This window comes from Eleutherodactylus coqui, chromosome 9 (genome assembly GCF_035609145.1).
Source record: "Eleutherodactylus coqui strain aEleCoq1 chromosome 9, aEleCoq1.hap1, whole genome shotgun sequence".
NCBI classification, from domain to species: domain Eukaryota; kingdom Metazoa; phylum Chordata; class Amphibia; order Anura; family Eleutherodactylidae; genus Eleutherodactylus; species Eleutherodactylus coqui.
In genome coordinates this window covers 35385758-35406734 of record NC_089845.1, presented here as the reverse complement: position 1 = coordinate 35406734, position 20977 = coordinate 35385758, and the positions used below count along the sequence as shown (strand labels likewise).

At 44.8% G+C, this 20977-nt stretch overlaps 1 protein-coding gene across 1 annotated transcript in view; it reads left to right on the top strand.

The window, feature by feature from the left end:
- Window positions 1–20977, top strand: part of LOC136578989 (dynein axonemal heavy chain 5-like) — a 363128-nt gene that overhangs the window by 269836 nt on the left and 72315 nt on the right. Inside the window, exons 60-61 of the mRNA XM_066579223.1 lie at window positions 10846–11013; window positions 16551–16769. Coding sequence (XP_066435320.1) covers window positions 10846–11013; window positions 16551–16769 — 387 coding nt within the window. The remainder of the gene's footprint in view (window positions 1–10845; window positions 11014–16550; window positions 16770–20977) is intronic.

Below are 20977 nucleotides of genomic sequence, written 5' to 3'. Positions count from 1 at the left end.
TACAACCAGTATTTAGTGACCCCAATTGTATTCCTAAGAGTACAGCCATGACTTTTAGATCACCACAGATTTTCCACTTGTGTTCAGCATATTTGATTGAGTCGTTGAGGGCTGTCATGTTTGCATAAGTCTCCTCCATGTGAACTGCATGACCAACAGGAATAGAAGGAAGACGGTTGCCGTTGTGAAGTAATAAAGCTTTCACACTATGTTTGGAGGAATCTATGAAGAGCCTCCATTCAGTTGGATCATGGTTCAAATTCACACATTCCATCAAGCCATTAACATCGCATCAAACAACCAGATTGTTTCTCTTCTCAAACGGAAGCAGATCCCTCTGCCGTTCTCTGTACTGTGAGACCCTGACATCACGTTGGAGAAGATTCCATTGCTGTAGTCTGTAACCTAGAAGTTCTGCCTTCTCCTTTGACAAGTCAAGGTCTCGAATGAGATCACTCAATTCCACTTGACTCAGTCTGTGTGGTGTATCATCTTTTACCTCAAAGTCAGGGTCATGGGACGTGGAAGGCTTGTTGGGTTCTTCTTTTTCCGCACTTTCTTCATTTTCTACTTCAAGCCCATAATATTGGAGTGGAGTTTGAGCTGGTAAACTATCTGAATGTGGGATAGGCGTAAGAGCTGATGGAAGATTCGGGTATTGAACTGTTCTGTTCTCTTCATTGACAATCCTGCCTTTATAGGTGGAGTCAAGCAGAAATGGCCGTCATCTGTAGGGTTTGTAGGCTCCCGCCAAGCCATAGGCACAGCAATAGCCATAGATTGATTGTTTTTTATTTTTCAGCCGTTCTCGTAGTTGAACTCAACAAGAGTTGCAACATATATGTGGAGCCCATGACTTATCCTGGTCCCCTACCTTCATACCGAAATAATGATGATAGGCAATCTTCACAAGAGGCGTCAGATTGAGTTTCTGTTTAACAAAAAATTATTCCCTAAATTTGCACCCTTTTGTGGCATTTTGATATAGCAAATTTTTACACTTCAGAAGCGCTCCAAAAGCAGAAATTCACAAAAAAACCCCAAACATATGAAACTGAGTCATAGCAACATTTATGTTTATAACCTACAAACCTATGGAGAACAGTGTGATATGTCAGCTGAGGTGTGACCCCCCCCCCCCCCCCCAAAGAAAAAAAAAATTCCCACAAAATAAAAATGTAAACTCTAAAAAATGACCTGTCACTGTCTCTGAAGCAAGAGCTAATCGGTCATTTTAATGGTTATCTTTGTATCAGCAGATGGAAATACGCTAATTTTGAGCCCAAAACATAATCCTGGTTGGGCAGTGTTATCAGGCAGTGACTGGTTTTAAATGGAGCTTTTATATTAAACGGATGTAAAAAACCTATATAGATATTGCAGTTTTCACACTCCCCATAGAGTGCCTATTAATGAGCTCCATCTGCCTCCACTCTCTGCAGTCACGGAGCATGCCCATGGCACTCTAAGGCCTGCTGCCCACGGATGGTTTTACGCTGCGGGGATAAACAAAAAAAGTCCACTGTTGGCAATCGCGAAAAAACGTGCGTTTTTCCGCAGTCTCCAGTTATGCTATATTAATGCAGACCTCCCACCGCTGAAAAACGCGGTAAAATAGAACATGGCGTGATTTTTTTATTTTATTTTTCTGCGGCGTAAATCCATGGCAGAATCCCGCATATGTGGACTGAGCCATTAGGGTCATTAGAATCTAATAGCTACGTTATTCCGCCGCGAGGAATGCGGCATAAATCCGTCTGTGGGCATTAGCCATAACTCAGATTTCAGTAGAGCTTTTACAGACATTTTCTTCTGTCTGCCTGGTGATTGTAGGACGGACTACTGAACTCGCGGCTTACAGTTCAGGATTTATGGGGACTTTCATGTAAGCAGCTTCATAAAGGCGCCTCTGGCTCATACACTTATGACTACATCTGTATGCTCTGCAGCACATCTTGTGCAGGCGACGTATTAGGCCTCATGTCCACGAGATAATTCAGGCCCCCGCGGATCCCTCCTTTCCCACAGACATGAGGCCAGAAAATCCTTATTACTTACCTGTCTGGACGCTTCAGATCTTCTTTCTTCGGCCCGGCGGAAGCGTGCCGCGCGCATGTGGCGTACACAATTTTTGGAAAAAATTTCTGCTGTTCCGCAGCAGAGCAGCACTTCAGCAGACCTCCCCCACCCCTTCATTAGACTGTTAATTACAGGGTGACAAAAACATGAACTTAATGAGTTTTCCAAGAAGGACGAGCTTTAAAAGGTAACCTCTTATAACAATAAGGCTGGGTTCACACTGGGCGGATTTGCCGCGGTTTTGCCGCAGCAGATCCGCCCGCGGCAAAACCGCCCGCAGCCGCTAATCTCGGGATTAGCCAGCCATGTGGATTAGATTTCTTAGAAATCTCGTCCACACGGGGCGGCTAATCCGCTGCGGTAAATCCGGTTGAAACCGCGGCTGCAGTCTGTTTACCTTTTTTTTTGTTTGTTTATTTTCGTCGCGGCCGCGCTCTCCTCTATGGAGCGCCGGCCGCAACGGAAAAGCATGCGGCCGAGCCGCTTCAAAGCTGGTTCAAGCCGCGGCGGTTCTCCCGGTGGAAATCTCGTGGTTTTTGCTGCGGCCAAACCGCGAGATTTCCGACGGGAATCCGCCCTGTGTGAACCCAGATGCCCTGGTGCTCTACTTGCTGGGCTGGCCGATCATCAGCGGTCATTCTCCTGTTACTGGATCTATGGTGTGGTCTGCTGATGCAGTCATCTCTTCTCTCTTCTGCAGCCAGGGACCCGCGGCTCTCACTTATAATAACATGGTAAAATAGTATGTAAGGCTGACAAGATATATGTCCGCCCAGTTCAGCCATGGATCCAGAAGAAAGCAAAAAGCTCCATGAGGTAGAAGCCAGTTTTTGTCATATTAAGATAAAAAAAATTCCTTCCCGACTTCAATCTGGCAATTGGAATAATCCCCGGATCACCGACCCTTCTGAAGTAATCAGTGACTATAACATGTAATGCTGTCGTACTCAGGAAAGATGTCTGGGACTACTTTATACTCAGTGAGTTCACAGTCACCACGTCCTCAGGCAGAATGTTCCATAGTTTCACTGCTCTTACAGTAAAGAACCCCCCTTCTTTGTCAGTGTAGAAACCTTCTTTCCTCTAGACGTAGAGGGTGCCCCCTTGTTGGTCACAGTCCTGGGTATAACTAGCTAATGGGAGAGATCTCTGTACTCCCCCCTGATATATATAGTTATTAGGTTGCCCCCTCAGCTGCTGTCTTTCTAAACGAAATTACCCCGATTTTGATGACCTCTCTGGGTATTGTAGTCCACCCATTGCATTGTATTACTTTAGTTGCACCCCCCCCCCCCCTCATCTGTACCCACTCAAGCTCTGATATGTCCTGTTTGAGTACCGATGCCCCAAACTGTCCACAATATTCGATGTGCGGTCTGACCAGTGACTGGTAAAGAGGAAGAACAATGTTCTCATCATGCGCCCCCCCCCCCCCCCTCCAGACCTCTTTTGATGAACCCCATGGTTGTTTTTGCCTTGGCAGCAGCTGCCTGACACTGGTTGCTCCAGTTAAGCTTCTAGTTAAATAAACCCCCCAAGACCTTCTCTGTGTCGTGATCCCCAGTGGTTTCCCATTTCATGTGTAATGGTGACATATATTTCCTCTGCCCATGTGCAGAACCTTACATGTATCCCCAATATTCCCTGTGTGGTCTGACCAGTGACTTGTAAAGAGGTGATCAGTTCTTTGCAGTCTCAGGAAATAAGGCAGAAGTCTTAAGGTTTTTCTGTTTATTGGGAAATTTGAAGTACGGTTGGGAAAATTTGGGCAAAGGGAAAACTTTGGGAAACTTTACATTTATGCCACATGCTCTACACTGATGCCAACACACTTCGGTATTCCAAGTTCTGTAAGAAGGATTTCGGTTGTGCCGCAAACCAGTCATCCGTAGCAGCCATGGCATCAGAAATGGGGTGAAATTTGGTCCCCTTAAGGTGTTTCTTGAGGTTTGGAAACAGATGATAGTCGGAGGGATCTTGTTGATAAGGTAGGTGGTCAACCAGCTGGAAGCCTAGCTCCACCAGTTTTGCCGTGGTCGCTTGTGCAGTGTGAGCGGAGGCGTTGTCTTGCAGGAACAAGATTCCTTTGGAGAGCTTGCCGCACCTTTTTGTCCTTCAGAGCTGCCTTCAATTGGTCCAAAAGTTCAGTGTAATACCTTGCATTGATGGTCGAATCATTTTGCAGGTAGTCCACTAGCAGCACGCCCTCCTTATCTCAGAACACAGACGCCATCACCTTAGTGGCTGAACTTCTTTGGGCGGGGAGAACCACTATTCCTCCACTCTCTGACTGCTCCTTGGTTTCAGGGTCATACAAATAAATCCAGGTCTCATCCATAGTGACCAGCCGATCCAGGAAGTTCTTGTCAGTCCGGAAACGCTGACGAATGGACCGGAAAGTTTTCACTCGCATGCTTTTCTGATTTGTTGTCAAACATTTGGGGACCCACTTTGCAGATCGCTTCTTCATGGATAATGACACAAACACGTTCACCAGAAATCCCCATGATGTCGGCTATTCCTTTAGCTGAAATTGGCTGATTCTCCAGTATGAGGTTGTGCGCAGCATCGGCGATCTCCGGAACAACAACCTCTCTCGGTTGTCCAGGACGTTCCTCATCATTGGGGCTGAAGTGGCAACCCAGTTAACTGTAGAATATGAGAGCGTTGATCCCCCAATGTCTGCGACATATCACCATGAATCTCCTTCGCGGACTTTCCTTTCAGAAATATCGCTTTGCTGCGAATATCGCCTTAGACTCCGCCATGTCTTCCTGCGTGCCGAGATCACTAGGCTACAAACACAAACATTTGAAAATTTATATTAGACACATAAGGCTTTCATGTGATGTAACACATGAAGAACACCAAGCCAAAAGACTTATCAGCAGCCCCTCGTACTGCGGCCAATACCAGAAGTCTGGGGTGTAGCTGGAAGACTCCGCTAATTACTACTTACTTTTGATGTTTCCTCGCTTGTAGAATCCTCCCCATCAGAAATCACAAGGACCTTGTTGAAAGCTCCAAGTCTTATTAACGGGGTGAAACCATTGATATCAGTAGATGGGAGAAGATGATCTAACCCAGCGGATCTTATATGATAATAGGCGCTGATGGACCTGAGCGCAGCGCCTGTAGATGTCAGTGCTGGATGATGTTTAGGTGTTTGTTACTGGGATGAGACTGGAAGAAAGAAACATGATAAGAAATTAATCTGTAGAATGAAGCTTTCCAAGCCGCCCTCCAGTGCAAATATATCATGAAGATAAATACTTAGTAACTAGTATTAACCAACTATTAGCAACTCCTAGGCAAAAAGTAATGTCCCTTCTCTGTGTGAGAGAAGCTAATAGTTACTTAGCACTACCCCCAGTCATGTATCAGGTGGGGGAGGAGAAAACCCTGCTACATGTGATACATGAGATATTAACATGTGGATGCGGCCGTTTACATACCGGTCCATTGAATATTATTCTCACTGTCAAATTAATGTAATTTCTGCCAATGTCCAACATACCTTTTATATCAGGTTTTTCTTGGTCTACAAGATCTCTGCTTGCTGTCATTCAGTAGGATGTAGGATGTGTTCTTCCATCCTTGATGGTATCCTGTGAGGAGCGATAATTAGAATGAATTATAAATCACATGTAACATTTCTATTTTACCTATTTACTACATGGATACAATGCAAGAGATCATCTTAGGATAAACTATGATGAGAGCCTGCAGTGCCGGTCATCGCCGGGCCGGGAGACGCAGCCGGTGATGATCCCGGTGACCACGTGTCATTGGAAACCTCTCCTGCAGACCTGCTCTGTGTATGATGTCACTCTGCTCTATGAGCCGCATATATACTTACATTTGGTCGGGCGCTTGCGTTTTACGGAACAGCCAGCATTGAGTCTCATCCTGCGTTGTGGCCAGCTTGTTCCGGATGCTGATGTTTTAGCTGCTCCGCAGTTTTCTCTGGCCGTGTGTGCCGATGGAGTTTGCCTTGTAGATGGTCAGTCCTCGCTGTCTTCATCCTCGCTGAGCAGTGGACCCCCACATACATCACAAGATTTCGCCTCTTCACCAAAACTTGTGGAGGATCCATATCTACAGAGAAGAACGGCGATTAGTAGGCAGGTATTGGCCAAGAGGACCAATGAGTGGAGGAAGAGCTTAGTCTTATACTATAACAATATAAAGCTAAAACATTTGTTATAGGACCCCCCCCCTCTCTTCACAATTACATAGATATAAGATATCACTTCACCTTTTTAGACACCATTCACACATATAGTTGTATGTAAAATCGGTGTCATAGTCGTGATACTTGGTGACTGTTGGCAGCTCAGGATGGACATCTGTGACTTTTTGGGCATATGACATCCACAGGTCTCCATGGTTGTCTTCTTGGACTCCATCGATGATCCAGCAAGCTTCATGGCACATCTCGTGTGCTAAGGTATCTCTTACATGGTCTAAAGAGAATAGTATACACAGTAATAAGGACACAATGTATCACAAGAGTCATTAATGTAAACCCCAAAGCAGCGATTGTGAAGCTTACCGGCAGAGTCACAGATGTTCTCTGATATCTGAATATTGGAATAACAATCCCCATCGTCATATATGTTAATACATCTTCCAGACACTGTTGTCAGACTGGTGTTCCAGGTCAGGAGTGTGGAATCGGGAAGCTAAAGAGGCAGTTGAAAAAACCAAAAACATTAAATCTGCGTTTCCATCACCACAGAGATATATGCGGTCACATCGCCCCAGTGAGACCCAAATGTCTCCATTGTGACTTGTTTCATATCTGTTATACCCAACCACTCAAAACTGAAGCTACACGATCCCCTAATAATTTTACTTCCAGCGGTGATTAAAGTTAATTTTAAAGACCTTTTTAATCTCCAAATCAAGACCATTAAGTTAAACCTTGGCACTCTCGTTAAGGGGCCTAGCTACAGGGATGCAGAGGTAGCAGGCCCAATCGGGCCCTGGTGCCTGAGAGGGCACAATGCCATTCTGCCACAAGACACCAGAATTAAACCTGGCACATGGTAGGTGAGAGGCTCTAATACAGATTTTGCATTAGGGCCCAGGAGCTCCATGTTCTACGTCCGACCGCGCTTTAAGTTGATTTGGAGCCACTAATTGCTGCCAAGGATAAATCCATAAATCTCACAAATTATGACCAGAGTTTAAAGTAAGCTGAACATGAAGATGAGTAACCCAGAGATTAACTACTGAATATGGTACCTTGTTCTCCAACACGGTTCGGTTGTAGAGGTTGAACAGTCGTCTTGCCAGCTCCCGCTTGTTCTGGTGGAAGTGTGTGACGTATGGGGACGTCTCTGTGGTGATGTCAGTAATAAAGCAGCCCCTGATGTTACAATGAGGTCTGCTGGAAGGAAGAAGAAATCATACATCAATCAGTCCTTGTTCATTTCAAAACCAAATCACAAGGAACAGGCGATTAGAGTAAGAGGTGGAGATGCCCTAGGGGGTAATAGTAAGAGGTAGAGCTGCCCTGGGGGGGGGGTAATATCTGTAAGAGGTGGACCTACCATAGGGGTAATATCAGTAAGAGGTGGACCTTCCATAGGGGGTAATATCAGTAAGAGATGGAGCTGCCATAGGGGGTAATATCAGTAAGAGGTGGAGCTGCCCTAGGGGGTAATATCTGTAAGAGGTGGAGCTACCATAGGCGGTAATATCATTAAGAGGTGGACCTTCCATAGGGGGTAATATCAGTAAGAGATGGAGCTGCCATAGGGGGTAATATCAGTAAGAGGTGGAGCTGCCCTAGGGGGTAATATCTGTAAGAGGTGGAGCTACCATAGGGGGTAATATCAGTAAGAGGTGGAGCTGCCCTAGGGGGTAATATCAGTAAGAGGTGGACCTGCCCTAGGGGTAATATATGTAAGAGTTCCATCCTTTGCTGATATTACCCCCAATGGTAGCTCCACCTATCATTGGGATAATATCAGTAGGAGGGACATGAAACTTCATATAACTTACCTTTTCTCTGTGGTGGGTTAATCTTCACCATCAAATGCTTCATTATCTGTATAGAAATATAAAGTAGGGAAAATCTTCCATTATGATACAATCAGTGCAGAAGGTTTATATTAACGAGATCTTACAATGCGTGCAGACAAATGTATTATAGTGTGCAGAGCTAATAATGTCTATTGGAAGGGCAGCTACATACAAGACTGTTCATCCATAACCAGTTGTCTGCCCGTATGATGGACCAGTGTATATGAGGTTATTAATGGGCAGCTGTAATACAGACAGCGGGTGGAGGCACTTGTACCCATCAGTGTCTGGGGACGGAAACCTCGCCCAGGTACGGCACATACCACCATCAGAAGTATTGTCGGGTCTATGCGTACTTCTAGCCTAACCAGGGAAACTTTGTGACGCTGCGGGGAATTTTTGCCTGATCAGAAGTTCAGAAGAACATTTTAGCTTCTCCATTGGGACACCCTGAAGAGACCTAATATTACGTGTCTTAGTGACTAACTCCATGTTATGTTCCGGGCAAGAGAAGTCATTACTCCTGGATTTAGCACAAGAATCGCCATGAGAAGATAATATGTTGGGCTCCTATTGGTGTCCGATACAGTTTATAATAGATAGTCTAAATGAGCTTTTATTGAAGTCGTCTCTAAAGATACAGAAAACAGTTTTGTAAACTGACCAGTGATGTTGGTTGTTGGTGTTCTGATGTCATCTCTAATGACCAGTGGAGATCCGGACTGCTGGTCGTCCACCGCTTCTGTATCAGACGTCCTGCGTCCTGTAATAACACATAAGAGTAGAGAGGAGTGAGCAATGTACTGCGGCCAATACCAGAAGTCTGGGGTGTAGCGAGAAGACTCCGCTAATTACTACTTACTTTTGCGAGTTGGTGTTGCATCGCTTATAGAATCCTCATCATCATCCGAAATTACAATGACATCGGTGGATCTGTGAAAACAAATGTAGATCCATAAATCAGTGGATGAAAGTGTAATAGTAAAACCTCCCAAGTCTTATTAACGGGATGGAATCATTGCTATTAGTAGATGAGATGATGAAATATCCCAGAGGGTCTTGTATGGTAATAGACGCTGATGGATCTGAGCGCAGCACCTCTAGAGGTCATTTATCTCACCTGCAGATGTCATTGCTGGATGATGGAATTGGTGAATCTGTATATAAGGAGGAAACGATGAATGTATTAGAGAAATAGCAGTAATCAAAAGAAAGCAAATGGTTTAAAACACATCTTATCTACCAGGGGAATTTGGACCGGACTTCAGATGTCAGTGATCCGGGGAGCAAAACTACTAAACCGGATTATGCTGCTATTGTCTTACATGAAGATATTGTAACGGCATCCAGCAGCGTAATAGAGACCTTATTATATGGGGGGTCAGTACCTGGTTCACCGGGGGTTACCCCGGCTTGGAAACCTCCTTCCAGGTCTTTATCTGGAAGTTTCGGTTTCTTGCTGGGATGAGACTAGAAGACAAGAAGAAGATAAAGAAGATGAAGTGTTTATCATTAAACTAGTATTAACCAACTATTGCATCTAATAGGCAGAAATAACCAAATGTCGTCCTGTTTAGACTTAGTTCTCCCTGTAAGAGGAGCTATAAGAGTGACTTATGATTGGGGTTGGGTTATACAGGTTGGGTAGGAGATCCTGGAGAAGGATACTTGGCCATGCTCAGAGTAATAAGACTATAGAGAAGTGACGGCTCACCTGGTGGAAATCTTCATCCCCGCTGTCAGACAATTTACGAACACGTTTAGAACGGTTTTTCGGCATTTTTGCCACATGATTGCTTTACCCAGAACTAACAGGGTGAGCTGCAAGGGTGTGGATTGCAGAAGCGGGAATCGGGAGGTAAGTGACCCCAGGACCCAACCGGCCCACCAGGAATTTTCCTGGTGGGTTGAATTGCCAATCTTCCCCTAAGTGTATCAGTATCATTAAACTCTATGTTCTGTCATTTTTCCCTCTGTAACTTCCAAACAAGAACCAATCTTGCATTTTCAATGTCATTTTTGTGTTCATCATCCGAAATTAATGTACGATTAGTACAAAGCCTGAGTTGAACAGTGAAGTCAGTTCCATTAATTTGAATTGGCATGTTTTGGCAGCAAGCATGTGGATCTCTCTAAAATCCACTACATGTGAATGCACCCTTAGGTTTTGTTCGGAGCTGATTTGGGGCAGATTTTGCCAAGGATTTCACCTTTTCAGTTGAATTCAAATTGAAGGGATGAAATCTGCTGCAGATCTGCACCAAAATCTGCAGCAAATTTGCTATATGTGAACGCAGCCTTTAAGTGCTGTTTATACGGTAGTAAGTGAAGACAATTAGCACAAATCTCTGGTTTTATAAGACATTACAGATAATCAGAAAAATGAAAACAAAATATTATTTAGACCAGTTTCACACCTGCATTGGAACCTGTGGTTGGAGGTTCCACCGCCACTCCAGCTCAAAATACCGGAAGCGCCTGCAGAGCTTTATCTTCTGTCTAAAAAACAGGCAGCTGAGTGAAAAGCGAACAGACTATATTATAGTAAATGGGGTCCGTTCGGCCTGTTCGGTTCCATTTGGCCACATGGATTCCCCTTTCGTGCAGGAAGGCGGAACCCCAAGCGCACATGTGAAACACCCTTAGCCACATCTTTTTTTTTTTTTCTAACATGGTTCATAATATTATGAATTAAGACGAATCACCTTTTTAATTGTTTCATTTTAAATGTAGGACACGATCAACGGGGAGATTGTCGAACTCTTGGAGCCCTACCTGGAAATGGAAGACTATAATTTCGATTCTGCCAAAAAAGTGTGTGGAAATGTGGCAGGACTCTGTTCATGGACGCAAGCAATGGCATACTTCTTTGGAATCAACAAAGAGGTTCTTCCTCTGAAGGTATGGATCGCGGTTCATGTACAAGCAGGGTCTCTCAATGCCATTCGAGGGCAATCCATTAAATGCCTTACTACCGGGAGTTAGCCAAAAGTTCCGACTGGCCATCAAACTTGCCGAATAACTTCACCAATCATTGGGTTCTCGGCATAACATCTGAGAGCTAAGAGCAAAATGGCTTTATTTTCTGCTGACGTTCTAATATTATTCCTCCAACATCCGTAGGTTTTCTAATACAGCCGACTCAGAATACAAATGGCTCGCATTACAAACAATATACTTTCATTTATGCTGTGAAATAATCCCTAGCAAATAGATTCCCTGGTGGGTCCTTCATACCTCAGACACTGATTGTATTACAAAGTAGCACAGACAATAACAAAGAGGTTACAGCAAAAAAAAAAAAGATATAATCCCCAACAAACTTTAAAGTATGTCTTCAGCGGGGCTATAAATATCATGTTGTCTGGCTAATTAGTATTCTGTGTTTTATAACTGTCTGCCTTTTTTTTCTTGGCTGATTTGTAGCATTGTGTTATGTCCCATTTCATTATATATTTATGTCGCTCCATCTTCCCCCCCGCTAGTTTTCAGGCAAATTCTCCTGATTAGCCAGAGTTATGCTGTGCACACGAAGAATAATTGGCCCTTGATGGAGTTTCGACTGGAAGCTACTGTATAAAGAAATTTCAATAGGGTTCAGAGGAGATGATTTTAGGTTTATATGCCTGGAACACCTACTGGAACTTCCGATGTAATTTTTGGGTATCGGATTGGATGTTCTAATCTATGAAAACACATAGGATCACCCATGGAGAATCAATTCTACATTCGGCATCACCACTGTATTTTCAGACTTGTGGGATAATAACCTGCTGTCAGTAGAAAGGGGTTGAGGATTTGTACTCGGTAACAAGAGCAGACGGTTAAGATTCTATAACCAAAGGGAAAGGTCTTTTTTTTTATTTCGACTCGAGTCTTCCGGTCGAATCTCCTGCTGTTTGTCATAATGGTTTAATAACAGCAAGGCGGCGGGCTGTTGCTTGGGCAATGAGAAAGTCTGGGCGTATCAGTTGACTAAGAAGTGCGCAGAATGTGCATTTTTAAATATTTATGGCTTCCTTCAGAGTATGGACATGTGTACATATACAATGGTGAATAATGCATGATGAACCGGGACCACACCTCGCGTCAGGCTAATGTATTTAGATGCAAACTGTTTGCAGCGTTCCTTAATCCATATCGATCGGCCTATATGGTTTCTCATTAAACAGAGGGGTCTTATTAGATCTGATTGACTGAGTTGTTTCATGCAGAATGTGATATAGGGGAAGCAAACAATAGTGTTAGATCTCTTAAGAATGGGACATCCAAAAAATTATGAATTTCCAACAAATAGCACCACCAACATATCATCTGCTTCTAATTTGGAGGAACAGTAGATTCAAATGCTCACCAATATCAAACCTACCATCCCTATTGCCTATTATCTCCAGCCAAGCCTTACCCCCAAGCATGCAACCAGGAGGATACTCATGGTGGAGGAATAAGGGTTATACCCTTCTACATCATTTCCTAGTACAGAATAGACTCCTGACACCACAGCAACTCAAAGAAAAGCTAATTGTACCTAATCACCTATGGCTAGAACTGAATCAGACCTACTGTTTCCTACGCTCTATAGTACCAACTACCCAGTCCCAATGCATTCGCTCAACTTTCGAGAGAAGGTGTTTGTGGAACGCCTTACAACCGGGTACAATCTCCCTTCTCTACTCAATGATGAATCGATCGCCAGAAGGACCCAAACTACCCTTTATGCTACACTGGGAGAAAGATTTCAACATATCACTCTTCGTAGAACGATGGCAGCACTGCTGTGACTTTATATCAGAGGGCAGCCACCAGGGTACTCTGGTGGAACCTTAGTTTAAAACTTTACACAGAGCCTATCTAGTCCCTGCGAGAGTCCACAAGTTCTCCCCGAATACGTCCCCATAATGTTTTAGAGGGCAAAGCCCTGGGAACAACACTACATGTATGGTGGACCTGTCCTACAGCACAGCCCTTCTGGAGACAGATTGTGACGCTCACAACCAGCGTGATTGGCAAAACTGTCCCGCTATCTCCTACGGTTTGCCTAGTAGCCAACAAACCCATAGGATTTAATAACCAACAATGCAAATTGTCTCAACATATTCGCATGGCTGCCAGAATATACATAGCCTCACAATGGTTATCAGCTTCTCTACAGACTAAACCAGTCATTGATAGAATTTCTAGCATTATGCTCTATGAAAAGCTATGAGAAACAATAAAATGGAGGGATTTCTTAGAACATGGTTCCCCTGGTCCCCTATATCCAGACCTCCCGGGACTCTCGCACCTCTTGGCGACGTAGCATCAAGCCTGTTCAAGCTCATCTCTGTAGGAGGGGAACGATGTGGGAAACCCCTAGCCGGTCCGGATATTAATTGTTATCACCTACTCCTGTACGGATACATATTCTGCCTCAGGGCATAGTCACATGGGCGCATCGTTGCTTGTGTTACTGCAGGTAGAAGACGGCCACACTTCAGGACGGATGTGTCTCTGCAGCGCCGGAAGAAAGAACATGTGACCGGCTTCATTGCCGGTCATGTGTTCTTTCTTCAGCGCTGCGGGAAGTCGTCCGTCTTGAAGTACGGCCGTCTTCTTCCTGCAGTAAGGGCTCAGTCACACCCGTGTGACTAAGCCCTTATATCGATCGCAACTCAATGGGGATGCTTATTGTTATTTTTCTGTTATTGGATATGCTCTGATTATTTTTCCAATATACCCCCCTGTGAGGTGGACTATTTGCATAATAGCATATATGACTTGATTTACAAGTAAAAAACATTTTTGAAACCAAAAAAATGTGACATCCACATGGAACAGATGTCCCCACCAGTGGCTTTCGACCCCTCTGCATGTGCCCCCCAGCCATTAGCCGTTCCACACACTGGCTTGTACTAGTGGCATCAGGCATGGAATAGCATTAGTAGAACTCGTTCCTAGGGTCAAGCTGTATCACTGGCAATTAGCACCATCAAGGAATCCCATCACTTGTCATATATTTAATAGAATGTTTCCCTTTTAATGTTTGGTGCCACTCTGTACATTCTTGGAAGTAGCTCATGAAGAAGAGTGTATCGATTTATTTAGCAGGTTCTAATCATACCACATTCCATATGAAATCCACCATACGGACAAGGTCAGTGGTATATATGTTGGGTTTATTCTGTTGCAACCCAAAGGAAGATATATTATAATTCCAGATGAGCGAACGTACTCGTTTAGGGCGATTTCGCAATCGAGCACCGCTTTTTTCGAGTAACTGACTACTCGGGCGAAAAGATTCGGGGGCGCCGGGGGTGAGCGGGGGGTTGCAGAGGGGAATTTGGGGGGAGAGAGAGAGAGTTCCCCCCTGTTCCCCACTGCTACCCCCCACTCCACCACGCCGCCCCCGGATCTTTTTGCCCGAGTAGCCAGTTACTCGAAAAAAGCGGTGCTCGATTGCGAAATCGCCCTAAACGAGTACGTTCGCTCATCTTGATTATAATCTTTTTTAATCTATGGAATGTGGAATTCAACATGTTCCATCAGGAAGTTGTGAAAGAATATTTCATTTATATGTATAGTATCGTCTTTGTTGAGGTCCCAGTGTGAACCAGAAGAGCCAGAAGGAATAAAAGTCTAGTTGTGTGAAGACCCAGTCATACCGACGTGCTGCAGACTGATGATAGCCGTGCAGAACGTAATTACAAGATACCTTGTACTAGAATTAATGGGCTTTTCAATGTATTTGTATGTTTGCTATGAAGTGTCCTCCTTGCTGACTGCCGCCTCCGCTCTCAGATTGCGTTTCCGATCGATTATTGATGTTTATTACACATCATGATTCATTGTAGTAATGTAAGAGGATGTGGAAAGTCACTTCCATCGGCCTTTGAAACTGCTGCTGACTTCTAACATCAATGAAATGAAAAAGGTCTTTCATGTTATCCTAAGTTGCCAACGAAATGCTTTGTGCATGGAACAATTGGCATAATATTACAATGCCATGAAAACAATGCTGCGTTAGAAAAGCCTCCGACACTTCTAAAGGGTCCATTGATGCGCTCAAGGTAGAACTTGGCCCCTCTGACCTCTCTTCCCTATACCTGTTATAGTATTATGTATTTCTGGTTCACAGATACCAGCAGCATACATCATACTTGAAGTGTAATTCTACATTCCACTTGTCCTAATGTATCTTATTGTTCCTTACTTCTGTCACTTACCGTATCTTCTACAGTAAGTAGTCACACATTATTTTGTCCAGGCACCTTAGGGTGCTCCACTCTTCTGCAAAGAGAACACACCAATGCTGGCTGTGTATTCCCAGCTAAAATACTGAGGAAGGGGTGCAACGGCCCCCAAAACGCGTCTATTATTACATGCTGGATTCATTTTTTATAAAAACAGGGGAGTCGAGCTCAAGAATACGTCTCGTGTAGTGATGAACGAGCCTACTTATACTTGCTAAGGGCAATTGCTCTAGCGAGCATTGCCCTTAGCGAGTACCTGCCCGCTCGAGAGAAAAGGTTTGGGTGCCAGCAGCGGGCAGGGAGCTCCGGGGGAGAGCGGGGAGGAACGGAGGGGAGATCTCTCTCTCCCTCTCTCCCCCCCCGCTCTCCCCTGCTGACTTCCGCAACTCACTGCTCCCCCGCGCCGGCACCCAGACCTTTTGTCTCGAGCGGGCAGGTACTCGCTAAGGGCAATGCTCGCTCGGTGTGACATTTTGTGGACTGGTTGCACCCTCTCAGACCCATCAAAAATCAATCAATCTCACTCCCATATATAGAATAAGGGGGAGAAAAACAAAAAAAATCAAAAATAAAATTTCAATATTTTGTTTCTTTTATAGAAATTATTGAGTAGCTGTTCCACTTGTGCTCCTCATTGGACTGTAGGAAGAACTTCTGATGTCACCATCAAAAGAGCTCTATTGCTTTTTCCTTCAAGTTACCTATTTAGTTCTATTGATGTTTATCAAACATTAGGCACAAATGGAACATCATCGTGGAACCCTGTTTTTTATGTTTTATGTTTTACATCAACCTGGTAATATAGTAACGTAGTATGCAAGGCCGAAACAAGACAAATGTCCATCCAATTCAGCTTCCCCACCCCCTTCCCCCTTGTTGATCCAGAGGAAGGCAAAAAAACCCCCAATGAGGCAGAAGCCAATTTACCCCACTTTGGGGGACAAATTCCTTCCCAAATCCATGTTGGCAGTCAGAATAATCCCAGTTTCAAAACTGTCTCTAAAAGTGTCATGAGTGGTTACAACAGCAGTCAGAACCCATGCGTCAATGTAGTTTAGAATATGCTGAAGCCTGATTAGTTGCTACAAGTAACAAGACCAGTTTGTCCCTGAGACTGTTGTGATACTTGAGCCCATAGAGTTTAAGAGGACTCCATGCACTCATTTACGGAAATACTGTATTCCTTTAATTACATTTTCCCTTTCGTAGGCCAACTTGGCATTACAAGGAGCCAGACTTGCTGTTGCCCAAGCAGAACTAAATAAAGCGCAGAACCAACTTGATGCCAAGCAGAAGGAACTGGATGATGTGCAAGCCATGTACGATGCAGCAATGAGGGAGAAGCAAACGCTACTAGATGATGCAGAAGCTTGCAGGAGGAAGATGGTCAATGCTACAGCACTGATCGAGGGGCTTGGAGGGGAGAAAGTAAGAAGCATCTTTAATCTATCTTCTACTTCACTACTTCTGTCACCTAACAGATCTTCTACAGGATTTGATTTGCTTTTCAAGAAAAAGTAGTAAGTGATAGTAAATATTGTTTAAAGGAATTGTGCCAAGAGAAGAACCCCTGTGCCGTATCAGGACATATGAAAGCCACTCTTAGAGTGGCTTCACACTGGCGAGGGAATCGCAAGAATTACGAGCACTGCAAGGCTGCGAGAAATCACAAAATTATGAAGCCAATGGCTTCCAATGGCTCCATGCACATTTGAAATGTTTTAATGCTTGCGATGCAGCGTTTAAACAAAATCGCGGCAGGTCCATTCTCTTTGTGATCCTGCCCATTGGGGGAGCAGCGCCAGCCCCATTGAAATCAATAGGTGAGGATCACGATTCTTGACAGAATTTACAGGGGAAAAGATGGTGGTGGGGGGCTTGAAATATAACCCCCCACCGCTCCCCCCGAAAATAATTGATAACTGTAAAAAAAAAAAAAAAAATAAGAATACATAACCAGGGAAGCGCTGTCATCTCTGGCACATCTTTCTGCAGGTCCTGGCACTGTTTTTCTGCTGCTCTTCTGGTCGGGGATTAAAAAATCCCCGCCTCCTGAAGCGCTACCTCTGATTAACTGAGCGCTGTCACCAATTAGAGGCAGCGCTCAGCTTTCACAGCAGTGGCAGAGGATTGCGATCCACTCCCATTGTTTTTTATTGCGGCTGGTGCTGCTGCCGCTGACTCCATTGTGATCAATGGGAGAAAATCACTATCTCGTGCCGTGGCTGTGACAGCCATAGCAGGAGATTCCTTCAGTCCTGCGGGGATAAAAAGCTGTTTCCCTGCGGAAAGGCCATGCATCCTGGGCTTCCAGAAGGATTGTGAGAGCGAAATCGGGGCGTCAATCACATCCCAATATCCCTCTCACCAGTGTGCAGGAGCCCTTAACATCTACCAATTATATAGGAGCCTGAAATCAGAGGTACCAGGCAAAATAGATAATACTATGGACAGGACATCTGGAGCCCTGATAGTAGTAGGACCTCTGCAAGGTGTTCCAAAAATGAATATGCACGTCAATAGGGGTTATCTAGGCCCTTTTTTAACATCTAAATTGAATTATGGTGTCAATATGTAGCATTATCTTGTCTCTAAGGCCTCATGTCCACGGGCAAAAGATGACTTTAAATCCGCAGCACGCGGATCCGCATCCCATAGGGATGCATTGACCACCCGCGGGGTAGATAAATACCCGCGGATGGTCAATAAAAGTAAATTTAAAAAAAATGGAGCATGAAAAAAATGGACATGCTCCATTTTAGTGCGGGTCTCCTGCGGGCTTCTATTGAAGCCTATGGAAGCCGTCCGGATCCGCGGGAGACCAAAATCAGAATATACTCATCTGCTCTGGATCTTCCCTTCTTCGCGGCTTGATCTTCTCTCCATCGCGGCCGGATCTTTTTATTTCAGGCCGTCGCATGCGCGCGGCACGCAACCGGCGTGCCGTGCACATCCGCTGGGCCGAAGAAAGAGGATCCAGCCGCGACTGAGAGAAGATCAAGCCGCGAAAAAGGGAAGATCCGGAGCGTGCGGAGAGGTGAGTAATTGTTATTTTCAGCGCTCATGTCCTCAGGGCAGGAGAGACCCGCTACGGATTCTTCATGGAGAATCCGTAGCAGGCCTGATTTTCCCCGCGGACATGAGGCCTAAAGATGTCAGTCGCACAATTCCTAAAGCCCCCATGCAGGAGAATAAAAATGCATGTGGTACCAGGTGTGAAACTATAGGGGATGCAAGGATGCGGTTGGACCCGGACCCAGGAGCCTTAGGGGGCCCATAAGGCCTCTCTTCTCCATATAGTAAGCCCAGTACTATGAATAAACGATTATAGTTTGGGACCCTGTTACAGGTTTTGCACTGGGGCCCAGAAGCTTCAACTTACGCCTCTGGGTGGCATGCTTGAACTTTGAAACACCAAGCTGTTTGAGCTTTATTTCACTGACATCAGAAGTATCTGGATATTAATGTTGACCACTTTGGGCACTTAATGTGATTGCAAAAGTCAAACCTGACTTCCAGCTTTCCTGTCATGTCTATATAAATCTAGTAATAAAGCTTTTATGTAGATCTTTTTCATGTTGAAGTGTGAATACATTTTATGGGACACGCTGTATTTGACTTTTACATGGTGAGATATGTCAAGGAAAATTTGATTTGTGAATCTTAGGTTTTCTCTCCATTATGGTGGAGACCCCTCTACATGCTCCTATCACGAAGATCAACGAGATGTAAGCTCCACTGAAGAGAATGAGACAATGTCACATCTGTATGGTGGATACGTTCCCTTTTTGAGCTTCTACCTTGTTGAAAGTGAGGTTTAGGGCATCCTTTACCACTGCCACACCCTCTTTGCAGGAAGCCTTGGCATCTAGGGATAATATTAAGAAATTCAATTTGTTTGGGAAAAGTCATAACAGTTTTTGTATGACGCTATCCCCAAAGAATCCCTGGCCAGTAAAGGCCCATTTACGCTGAAAGATAATCGCTAAAACGACAGTTTGAGTGGCAGTTTTGAGCGATCATCTTTGCATAACTCTAAGTAGCTAATTAGCTACTTAAGAGTTAAGGCCCATTTACACAGGACGAGTGTCGGGCAAATGATGCCCGACACTCGTCCCTGTCTTTCCTTGCTCCCGTGCTCTTGCATGGAAGCTAGCAGAGCAGGCTGGTTCACGGAGCGGCCAGCAGGGGGGCGGGGCAGTGCAGGAGATTTCTCTCCTCTTGCTCCCCGGCCCCCCTCCATTCACATAACACAGCAGCCATTCACTACTGAACAGCCACTGTTTAAAGTGCATGATGAGCAATGAGCTTCATCACTGATCTTTCATGCTACACAAACGATCAGCGGTGAAGCTCATTGCTCATCATGCAGTTTAAACAGCGGCTGTTCAGTAGTGAATGGTGGCTGTTTTATGTAAATGGAGGGGGGCCGGGGAGCAAGAGGAGAGAAATCTCCTGCACTGCCTCGCCCCTCCGCTGGCCACTCCATGAACCAGCCTGCTCTGCTAGCTCCCGTGCCGGAGCACGGAGACACAGGGGTGAGTGTCGGGCATCGTTTGCCCGACACTCTTCCTGTGTAAATGGGCCTTTAATGCAGACAGAGCGGGATACCACCGTGATAGCTCCGAGAACAGTGCAGCTGTTTTGTATATTCAAACAGCTGCCTTGTTCTCGGAGCTTTCAGCTGGTGCCCCGCTGAGAACTGCCAGCAGGATACCAGCTGAAAGAATACTATCAGCGACGCCCACTGAGAAAATCAGCATGCGGAGCGGATAACAGTCATTGGTGATTTCTAGCTTGCTGAACGAATAGTGCACGATGAAGGCACATTTAGATGCACCAGTTATTGCTCAAAAGATGGCTTTTGAGCAAATTTTGAGTGGTTATTATTGTGCCTAAATGGGCCTTAAGACAGGGGTTCTGCAACAGGCTAATTGTAATGGAAATGAAAAAGCATCGGTATTAAGCATGGAGATAGAGCTTGGCCTGGGAGCACAAGTGAGTTGCTTCACAGTACACAGGAGTGGCTGTACTTCCCCATTTAATTGCAGTCACAGGGTGAGGTCATTAATTTTGGACATAGCCAAATTGTCAAGTTCCTGGATTTTATGAAGTTTGTTGAGGTTCAAGTTAGGAGGGGTAACATCACTCCTTAAGGAGAGCACAAAGTGGGTGGGTGAGGAGACTTATAAGGCCATCCATGCTCCTCTGGGTAATATGCAAATAAGGGAGATGGAACAATACCTCCACAGCACCACCTATTGGATGGCAGCATTCCTTCAAATCAATGCCTGACACAGACAGCTGTTTCAGGGTTTTTGCCCCTCATCTGTTGTGCAGTAGGATCCTGGCTTGGTAGGTTAGGAAATACAAGCCCACAGACTAAGACTAGACCAAACAACAGTGGATCTCACCCGCTTTCATCGCTGCTTAGCCTCATTCCTCAGATTAATCTTACCAAGGGAGTTCAGTATGTATTATTTGCAAAATATGTCATGATCTAAGTTGAAGAACGCTTCCCCTGTATAAGTCTGTGTAAATAGTTAGGTAATAGGTAAGAGAATGCTTCAGTTCATGAAATTATAGGAGGAATGAGAAAGTATGAATTCAAATGGTGAGATTAGGTTATATTTAAG